At 42.5% G+C, this 11,227-nt stretch overlaps 1 protein-coding gene across 2 annotated transcripts in view; it reads left to right on the top strand.

The window, feature by feature from the left end:
• Positions 1 to 3,563: 3,563 nt before the first annotated feature.
• Positions 3,564 to 11,227, top strand: part of LOC131882592 (UDP-glucose 4-epimerase-like) — an 8,439-nt gene continuing 775 nt past the window's right edge. Inside the window, exons 1-2 of one of the 2 annotated variants that reach the window (XM_059229790.1) lie at positions 3,564 to 3,947; positions 10,674 to 10,986. In XM_059229790.1, the coding sequence (XP_059085773.1) occupies positions 3,780 to 3,947; positions 10,674 to 10,986 (481 nt within the window). In that variant the 5' untranslated portion in view covers positions 3,564 to 3,779. Of the gene's footprint in view, positions 3,948 to 9,493; positions 10,112 to 10,673; positions 10,987 to 11,227 lie in introns of those variants that run through there. The other variant, XM_059229789.1, reaches the window with a different exon arrangement.

Raw genomic sequence — 11,227 nt, forward strand, 5'->3', positions numbered from 1 at the left:
AAATCGAAAATTTTGTGCCCTAGAGGAACTTGACATTTTGTCAGCACTTAGGCCCACCTTTTCTTAACACGGTAGGCCAAATGCCGCTCGTTAAGCATCATATACCTATGGANGCGATACCTTGTTCAGGAAAAACTTTGAAAACACAATATACACTGCCCCATGATTTACTTTACCTGCATTTTCATACCCTTTTAAATGACTGTTATACGATGTTGTAGGACGATGTTATTTTTCATCAGTTCATATTGTTGATACATATCATCAATGCTGCGGAATTGATTGACTTATTTCATTTACAATCGCAGGGCTTTGATTCAATTCATCGACTTGGGCAGACGTTTCCTTTAATTCGCACCCCCCCATCGAAATGATAGAATCATAAATGGTGAGTTAGAAATCCATAGCGAGCCTCTCAAAGTTGATTCGAAGATATTTCGCATAGAAAATTCAAGTTTTGAATTGGACGCTTCTGGCATCCATGCGAGACGGTGGCCGAAAAGAAAATGATATATGAGAACAAAATGTTACAATCTGTTCAATACCTGGGTATCAGATAATTGTGGTCCAAACACGTTTGCATATGTTCGCAACATCATCTTCGCAATTTGTATTTAAAAATATTTAAGCCTTTAAGGCTTTTTTAGAGGTGCGAGAAATGGTGGGCATATTGTGGAATCTAAGGGTGAGCTGAGGGTAGTTGACAGGTGTGACGGATTGAAAGGTTATAAAGGACAAGAGTTGATGAATTTTGCTATGCTATTTTTGAACTGTGTTAATGTGGTGGCATTTCGGGCAAGTGAACCGATCAGGTTCCAGAGGAGCCTTCCCTGTACATAGAAGGTGGCATCCTCCGGCACCGTGAGGTTCACATCCTATTTGGCCTGGCTTCTTGTTGTTCATTGTTGGTCGATTGGTTTGGTTGGTTGCAATAGGATGTGATCTGGATGCTGACAAGTGTTCATGATCTTCCAAGTCTCTATTAGGGCGGACTCAGCCGCCATCTGGTTAACAGACTTTTGTCCCAGGGACCCATGAAGGTCCTTGATGCTCACGTGATCGTTGAGTTTCACTCCAAGCAGTTCTCTGAGCACGTTGTTCAGTCCGACCTGGAGGTCTCTTTCGATCTGCGATTGCTCTAGGTCGACCTTGGTCCTTATTTTAAAAAATAAAGGAAGACAGTAACGCACTTTAGACATTATAAGTGAATCCACCGCAGGTTTTAGTTGAGAGCGTGGTAACTTGGATAAAAGAAGCCGAAGGGTGCCCAGGCCAGCATTCACCTCCTTTCGCAGATTTAGGAGATGATGATTCCGCTTGAGGTCTCTCTGCATTTCGACCCCCAGGATTTTGCATGATACCGTAATATGTGAACATGTAGAGTATCGTAAACATGAGCTAAATTGTCATAGACACATCTGGTGAAAATAAGGGAACTCTGGATCCAAATGTTTTCGAGTCCTGTTTGGAGCATTACGAATTAGAGCTGTGCATCGGATACGACAGGGTCTCCGAATCCGATCCGAAGTGATTTTTTCTAATCCGAATCCAATCTTTTTTCGGATCCAAATCTAAATCCGAATCCGAGATCTATTTGCATAATCCGACTATAATTCGAAACATTTTGCAAATTCTGATCTAAATTTGATTTTTTCACCCAATTGAGAAAAGGGGTCATTTAACTTCAACTTATGTGCCTTTTTGCCACTTGAACGTTTAAAAATGATGAGATTGTGTGGATTTGCCGTAATCAAAATATAATCTTCCTGTTAGGATAATGTCATTCTTTTGTAACAATTGTCTTACTTATATGCTGCAATTGTAGTACTATTGAATTTAATTCTGTCATCAAAATGGTGCCAAAGGCTCAATATGTTGAGATATTCTAATTTCCTCTTTCCTAATGTTGACTGTAAGGACCACAAATACTTTGATGTTCTTCTTATCGTCTGAAATTTTGGGTTTCTTTATTTGTGTGGAATTGCCACACAATTGTAATAGCTTTTAAGTTAGTAGGTCCATTCAGAGATCTTAACTTTGATAATCTTTGCTTTCCCTCACATTTTGAGACTTGTAAAAGGAACCATTCTCAAAACAAATTTATATTCATTTAATTTATCTTGCAATTTTGGACTTGGATCAGATCCGAACCCAATTCAAATCCGAATCCGAACAAAATGTTGAATAATCCGAAAATTGTTGGTCAGTCCAATTCGACGTATCGGATCCGATGCGCAGTTCTATAATACGAATGCAGACAGTGTCGCCATCAACAAATTGGAGGGAGTCTGAGAAACACATATTTCATCTTTCTTGTAGATCATGAGTAGTCTAGTAGTTTTAAAAAATTGAAATATTGCTAGTAGATGTCATTGGCCATACATGGCCCAAGTCCTCAATTAAGACTATCTAATAGGAACAAGGTACATGATTTGCTGCAGTTGGAGTTTTTGTTGTTCTTGTCGTTTGAGGAATTGATAGGGATTGGTTAAGATTGGATCGTTGGTATGACATTATAATTCCACATGCCAAAGTTATTGCCATTCATATGCTATGAACTACGTCCTGAGATTCAATATGGGAGCACCAACGCAGCACAAAAAGCTGTTTTGTGCTAGTCATTATTTTTCAGGCGTATTTGCCATTTTTCATTAAATTTGTCGCTTTTAAATGAACAAATTAAACGCAGTCCAGTGATATTCTTAATTTTATTACGTACCTTTTCGTCTTCTTTTAGGAAACTTAGATTATAGAAAAATATAGGTTTAATCTCTATAGTGTGGTTTAGTTTTCACCGGCTTAACTGGCCGTTATTGACCTGTCAAACTCAAAAATTTAGCATTATGATGACTAACGCCTCACGAAACCTCTAAAGGGTATGAAGGGGAATGTTAGACCCATTTCATATTTATGACGCAAAACCCTCCCCAAAAAAGTACGAGAAATAAATCGTCGGAACAAGGTTCCGTGAGACAGATTTTAAGGCACTGCGAAATTCTTAAGTTTGACAAGTCAATAGTGCGTATACGCCTCATTAAGAATAAAATGAAAGATAATGATTTGTCCAATTATTACCCCTTAAGCTTTGTACAATATTTGGTTTACCAAATTGGAGTTTGCAAACTGGGCTAGCCCTTTAATGTAGGGTTTACTTTATACCGTGAATTTCAGTAAAAGAAAACTGGCTGAGCGACATCTGTAATAACTCTGGAGTTGAACTATCGATATCTCGAAATCAAATTTAAGTGAATGAAATGGTTCCCATCGCCCCAAAAAGACGGGTTTATTTAAGTGAATTGGGCTCGGATAAGTTTAGAAGCCCCAGCCAGCATCAATCCATCATGTTTAACACCACCCATTTGTCTTATGATTTTCCATTTTCTAATAGTCTAATAGTTTTATTTACTTTTAATCGTTTCCGTTGTTACTACTTTTGGGGCATAAAAGACCTGTTTTATTTGCCAGAAAAGTGTACCCCTAGTCAAGTCATAATGCCTATTTAATTGCCCAATCTCAAGCTCTTCACACTCACTAGGAAAAATCAATGCCAGTTGTTGCTCTTTGATGTTGGTCGATGACAGTGTGGTCGGATTTCTGCAAGCAAACTGCAAGCGGTTTCGAATGCTTGTCATAGGGGGTGACAACACAATAGACGTCTCCACACCACTCGGCCAGACTTTCATTTGATTGCTCTCAGCGCTCACTAACGTCCAGTTGAAAAATCAGTCTATTGCTTTTTTTGGTCAAGATTGGTGGTGTTATTTTAGGCTCATTACATCATGAAGGTTCTCGTAACTGGAGGTGCAGGGTTTGTGGGATCCAATTTGGTTGAACGTCTCATTCACTTGGGGCACATCGTGATATCCGTGGATAACTACAGCACTGGACTCATAGAAAACCATGTGAATGGTTGTGAATATATCCAAGATGATATTGTGACCATGAAGGTATGTTATTGAGACCTTGAGGTATCGGCTACACGATGATGTCAGCACAAATTTTGGGAGGTCACTGGGGCACTTTTCAAAATAATAGAGGTACTAAAAATCCAAGGTACAACTCTCAATATTAGACAAAAACCGTTTCTAAGGGTTTCAAAAAGTTTACTGCAAAAATACGAAATTCTAAAATACAAAAAAATCAGCGGCAAAACCGCTTTTTTTCCAAGATTAGTTTTTTAATGAGTGAAAGTGAGAAAAATACGTACCTACATGATCAATTCATTTAATAAATAAAAGAACTGAACGTTTAATTTAATCCCTAAGCAAGAGATATGAAGCTAGCCTCAAAAGTAGGAGTGATCTCTCAAAATTTGTAGATTACCTCATCTTCCTTTCCCGCTTCAATGAGTCAATAGGTAGTATGTATGGTCTAACCGGGATTCACTCACGAGACGAAATAATAGCTCAATAAATGCCTAGGAGAGAACTAATGAAGATGTCCATCTCTAATGGGCTTTTTGGACAGAGTTCCTGGTAATCTTTTATTACGACTAGAAAAGAAGCTCTCTCTAAAATCAAAGCATTACACACTCATAGATCTGAGTGGAACCATTAACATTGACAATGAGGCCATACCAGTTTTCATTAGCAAATTTGGTGAGATGACTTGTTAAAAGCCCACTCGTAGTATCTGATCTCTTTGTTATGTCCCTTAGAAGTTCGAAAGCGTACAGGGTGTAAAGAAATTAAGGGCCTCCATGGCTGTTTTTCATACCATTTCTCCCTCCTCAAAGATTTTTTTGACATTAAACCACAAGCATTCATTAAGAGGAACTGTTAAGTACCTAGTGACATATTACAGATGGTCTAACGATATCCTGGAGGCGATGGGTAACCCTCTGATAAAGTGCCGTTAAAACAATGTCTGAAAATTCAAGTGAGCGCAGTCTGAAGGTCAGGGGGGGGGAATCATCCGGGTAACGGGGCCGTCCATCTGGGTCACGGGGCCGTCCCAACACAGGGATCACGGGGCCGTCCCCAACACAGGGATCACGGGGCCGTCCCCAAGACAGGGATCTCAGGGCCGTCCCCAAGACAGGGATCACGGGGCCGTCCCAACACAGGGATCTCAGGGCCGTCCCAACACAGGGATCTCGGGGTCGTCCCACAAAGGGTCACGAGATCGCCCCACCATCGGGTCACAAGATCGCCCCAAGGCTCTTGCCATATTGGCACGCTCAAATCCTTTCTGCAGGGAGAGTCACAACGCTCTAATCCCTCACTCTGGGAGAGCTTATAATGAAGACAGAGGGCAACAGCCGGTCTACCGGTCCACTAGCAGTGGTAAGAAATCTCGAACGCATACGCATAATTGGTCCGTAATCGTATTTCCAAGAAGGGATGTTCAAAGGTAGATTGTCCTTTTTTCAACCCGTACATGTGCCGTCAGTCCGTGAGACTTAAGACGTACTTTAACATACGGTGTACTTCTGTCCACGTAGAAGGGACGCAAAGAAATGCGAGAAATAGATTAGTTCAATTTTGTAGTTTTTTTCGTAGTCCTTAACATAATTCCAGCCCCAACCATAACCAATTCAGCTTCCGCCCACCCCCTCCTTCTACCTCCCACTCTCTTTCTTACTTCCCTCCTCTTCCTTCAAATACCCAATCCATCTCTATTTCTTAAAACACTCTCCTCCCTAATATTCCATGTCCCATCCCTATTTCCAAAATACGTTCCCATTCAAATGTAACTGCCCAACCCATTCCTCAAAACCAACCTTACCCGTAAGCTCATGCTTTGCCTCCACTAGAACGTAGTTTGTTGATGAGCGGGATTTTTTACGGTTGGAGAGGACGGTCTTGTGAAATTGGTCCGTCAAAAGACAGGCCCGTAAAGGGGCTATATTTGAACGTGCATTGTCGGATTTCTAAAAAAGACAGCGCAAAAGTTAAGATCTTAAAAGAACTAGCCGCTGAGAGAGAGATTTCATTCATCTCTATAACAGAAACCTGGCTTCAACCCAAAAGCCATAGTTGGTTTCAAGCTAGTTCGTTGTGACAGGGTACTTCCTGATAATCCCATATTCCCACATGGGGGTGTTTGCCTATATCTTAGGAATGATTTGCACATTAGTCACGTAGAAATGTCGAATGGGGAAGAAGAGGTCTTATTCTGTCACATCCAAGGTCATGATCTGGCCATTGAAACAATGTATAGGCCCCCTTCTTGTTCGGGAAGCTCTTTTATGTCAGCTCTCCAATTCACAGGAAATGAGTTTGCAAAAAAATGTTTCACTAGGAACATCACAGGAAAGAGAGAGCTCTCGTGCTGGGAGAGGCTACATAGAGAGGTTGGGATTGTGCAGTATTCAGAGAAGGTACGAAAGGTGTCTGATACTGTACGTCTTCAAAAGCATCCATGAGCTTTGTCCCAACCCAGGATTTGTGGTCAATTGTGGCGACCGTAGAGGCTTAATGTTGTTTTTGTTAGGCCTAATAAGCTTAAGGCTTAAGCCTTCGAGTAAGGATTGGAGTATTGTCAACAAAGGCCCGTCGGAGATAGTTCAAGCACCCCTCGTCCCCTTGGAGGGGGTGATTGGGCTCAACTTTCAATGAAAGGCTCATCTGAAGTTTTAGGTCTAAGCAACAGGACAAATAGCCCTGTTGTTCGAATATGGAGAGGCGCTCCATGCAATTAGAAGAGAAAAGGCGTCATAATTCGTGCTCCAAGCTCTGACATCCCCTAGGGTAGCAGAAGACTGCAGCTTCTCCGGCTTCAATGCAATGTTGATGGGCTTATGTATCGGGGTCTTGGGGTCACTGGTTGCCCTGTCAATGGCAATGGACGATCTCGCAGTATGTGTAGAGTTTTATATCCTGGTTTTTGTTACGTAGACTTAGACCCGTTCCATAAGATCCATTGGAACATCTAGAAAACCCACGTGTCATTCGTCAATTTCTTTGTCATACGTCTCCACAGCAACCAAGCTTGCTTGGAATGCATCCGTGGCATCAAGACAACGCTGGCAATGAGTTTCGAGGTCGTTTCTTACCTCGTCAGGAATGTGGTCTTGATTTACACTTTCACGCGTGGCTTCAAGAACGCTCTCCAAGAGTCAGACAGCCCTTGTCACACTTCTTTTGTAGCCTCTATGGCTTGCACAGGCACGGTCCCCGCTAGGTTATGATGATGGAGCATTCCGAAATCGCTCCACGAGCGGGAATCTGGAGAAGCGATCAGTGTAAATCAGGTAATAGGCACCCACCATATTGGAAAAGATCTGTAGTGACCATTTCAAATGCTTGAGAAGGAAGGTCCTCCAAGATGAGCGGTCAGTGAAGGGCTTGGTCTGTAGCATTGGCATTCACGGCAAGCCTCCACAGCATTATTGATATCATTGGTGTAACCCGGCCAGAAAACGGTTTGACGGGCACGTCGTTTGTCTTCGCGACACCATGATGGGCCTGATGGGCCTGATGAAGTCTCTTGACATCCTTAATAGCCAAGAGGAATGACAATATGGCATCCTCTAAGAACTAGTCGGTCCATGGTCCATACCACCAACGGCAAGGTGTTTTGCCACATTCCATGCAATGAAGGGGTATTGGCAGGTGGAGTTAGACCAACAATCGCGCCATCTTACCACATTCTTAACACCATTCGGAAGGTTTCGCTTTTGCCGAGCCCCAATGGAACTGAATGCGTCCGGCGACAAATACTTCGCCCGTGGGGACCGGGCCCTGGCTGGTGTGAAAAAGATTGTGGATGACATTTTGGTTTTCGCATCTACAATTGAAGAACTCCGTGAGAAGGTGGACATTGTGCTCCAAAGATGCAATGAAATTGACATAATCCTGTCAAGAAAGAAAATTCATTTTGGGAGATACGTCGAAGATCTTCGTTCTTTTCTTTTTTCTTGGCCTGACCAATCAACTGGAGCAATTTGTTCATGACCTCGCACAAGACCACCCAGACTACTCAAAAATAACAAGGCCTTCCTGGGGCTCCAACCACAAAAAGAAGCATTCAAAACAGTGAAGGCAATACTCACTGACCCTAATGGGCCAGTTCTATCGTATTTCGACCCAAATCTTCCAACCACTGATGTGATATGATGTCCAATCTATGAACTGACCACCATGACCTCCTTCTATGGTGCTAATTGATAAAACGCGTTTCTAAGGGGAGTTGACTTGGAACGTGGCAGGAGGGCGGGAGGAAGACGATGTGTGGGTTGCCTCTGATTCTTGAAACGAAATAAATGATGTATTCTACTTAAGAGAAACATTACACACCTTACTCACTGATGCATCTCGGTTGAAAGGAATGGGTTTTGCACTCCTGCAAACTAACCCCAATGGATCAACTAGATTGGTCCAGTGCGGATCCAGGTCGCTTGCCGACGCCGAGACGCGATACACAGTGTACGAAATCGATGCTCTAGCCATCCAGTGGGCAATATTCAGTTGTCGGTTTTACTTGATTGGCATAAAATTTCGGGTCATCGCTGACCACAAGCCGTTGCTCGGCATTTTTAGGAGATCAAACCTGGACGCAATTGACAATACACGCCTTCAACGAATTTTGTAAAAGTTTTCGCCTTATACATTCGAAATCGAATGGGCACCCGGAAGAAAACACCAAATAACAGACCTCTTATCGAGATCTCCCACATCCAACATAAACGGCAAAGATACAGAAGAACTATAGGGCTAGTCAAGTAAACGCGTTCATGGCCAACTGACGTTATTCCATGGAGTAAAATCAAAGACAACATGCCCAGCCAAACCGGACCGTGCATGCATTGAATTATGACATTTTTTTCCATTTTACATGCTTGTCTAGGCAATTAGCATTGTGGTATTGAGCCAATTTGATAGTGCGTTCACTGATTAACACCAAACATGCTCATTTAGAAGGGTTTTGTAACACAACTTGCTCGAAATCACTCGATGACTGAAAATTCAATGGGCGAATGGTGCGAGTTGACTGTGATGTTTGTCTTAGTTCTCTCTCCCCAAAGTGCCCCGAATCAGGGTGCCGGACCACTTTTTTCCTTGAATTTCCTTTACTTGACATCCCCTGTAGAACCACGTCTTAGTTAGAATGCTCGGAACTCTTGGCGATCCTGCTCTTCGTTCTCTATCAGAGATGGCTAAATGTGACTGCTCTAGCAGCCAAAAGGATCCAAAGACGCTCCCTCAACATCACCCGGCAAGGTTGTTTAAAAAAAACAGTGGGAAAACATCTCTTGGGACAACGATAGCGGACTATTACTCTTCCATAATACCCAGATCATTGTTCCACATGCGGCAAGATCAAAGGTTTTGTTGGAAGTGCACCGATCTCATCAAGGCCTTCGGTGAACAAAAGCCCACGCTCGCGGGATGTACTTCTGGCCCGGCATCAATAATGACATAGAACAAATGATAGCCAAATGCAGACCATGCGTGGAGGCACTTCCACGATCCAATCGTCCATTTGAATCTGTCTCTGTGGACCTTTTTGGCAGGGAGAACGTATCTCGTATTGGTTGATTGATACTCTGGGTGGCCATGCGTTTCAAAGATGAACAAAATTGACACCGATGCGGTGACAGCAGTTCTATCGGATTGGATGATGGACTACGGGATTCCGGTCATCATTCGGACAGACGGTGGCCCACAATTTAGATCGGAGTTCGACGCGTGATGTAGAGACATGAACGCCATTCACTAGTTATCTGCCCCATAACATCCGGAATCCAACGGTAACACGGAAGCAGGTGTTAAAGCCATGAAGGTTTTGCTCAAGAAATGTTCATCGGACTGGGTCGCTTTTTCGATCTGCACTCCTTCAGTGGAGGAACACTCCTAAATCTGACGGTCTTAGCCCCGCCCAATGATTGTTTAGCCGATGTCAACGCACCCTAAACCCCGCACACCCAACAACTATCATCGGCTCACAGACCTGGACATGAAACATGCAGAGGAAAAAAAGAGAGGAAATTAGTGCTTCTATCAAAGCTCAGCGAGACGAACACTCGAGAGTACTCTCAACATTACAAGTCGGAGCGTCCGTGAGAGTCCAGGATCCAGTAACAAGAAAATGGAAATCGGTGGCAAAAATTCATGAAGTTCGAGCCAACGGGAGATCATATGTCATCCAGGAGAATGGTCGACAGTATGTAAGAAACCGTTTTCATCTCGTTCCAAACACGAATAAGAGTACTAAAGAATCGCCTCTTGACCTGAATTCTCCCACGAGCACACCTAGGCCACTGCGTACAAGAAAAAGCCCAAATCGCTTAAACGTGTAGCCGAAATACTCTTGGACGTGTTCGGTCATAATTAGATTCGTCTTTTGAACGGAATATCAATAACTTCGATCCTGGCATTTCTCTGAATAAAGCAGCATCTAATCGGGCCTTATTTGGTCCATCACAAGCTCTAATTACTACTACCCAACAAAAAATAAGGCCCAAGACTCAAATACGGCTAGGGTATGTGACAGAGACGTGTGGAAGGGGAAATGTTACTTCGTTCTCAATGAATAATATTGCTTTCAAATATCAAAGCTTATTTGGAACAAAATGACTGATATAACACCACGTTAGTGAAATCTTACCAATGTGGTGTTTTAACCGCCATTGGCTAAAGAAAATTGAGTGCCAAAAATATACTCTAAAACCCAATAAGTTGAAGCCTACAGAAATGATTATCTCTTTATCTTTTATCTCGGCCGCATAGACCTTCCCTGAAGTGGATGTTGTGTTCCATTTAGCTGCTGTGGCTCGCATCCGTCCCTCATTTCAAGATCCCATGGGATACTTCAAAACCAACGCTTGGGGAACTTTGAATCTGGTAGATTGGTGCGCTCAAAACGAAGTTCCATTAATCTATGCCGCCTCCTCGTCCAAATTCCATGGCAAATTCAAAAACCCTTACACCTTCAGCAAAGAAATCGGTCAAGAGGTTATACATCTTTATTCGAAACATTTTGGCTTAAAATTCAGCACTGCGGTTTTTTTTAACGTTTATGGACCAAAACAACTATTGACAGGTAAAGTAAAACCAATTACTTGATATAATAGCACATAACATCCCATTCATGATCATGGCGACAGTAGATGAACAGTACTTTCAAATTTGAATTATTATTATGTAACTTGCGAGTTAGTAGTACAAAACCAGCAATTCTGGAATCGAAATTGAGTCATAAATGACGGTCCCACGTTTTATGTAGAATAATCCCAAGCCCACCTATGAATGAATCGATCTCTTTCATCGATTCGGGGGGGGGG

This window comes from Tigriopus californicus, chromosome 6, assembly GCF_007210705.1.
Source record: "Tigriopus californicus strain San Diego chromosome 6, Tcal_SD_v2.1, whole genome shotgun sequence".
Lineage (NCBI taxonomy): Eukaryota > Metazoa > Arthropoda > Copepoda > Harpacticoida > Harpacticidae > Tigriopus > Tigriopus californicus.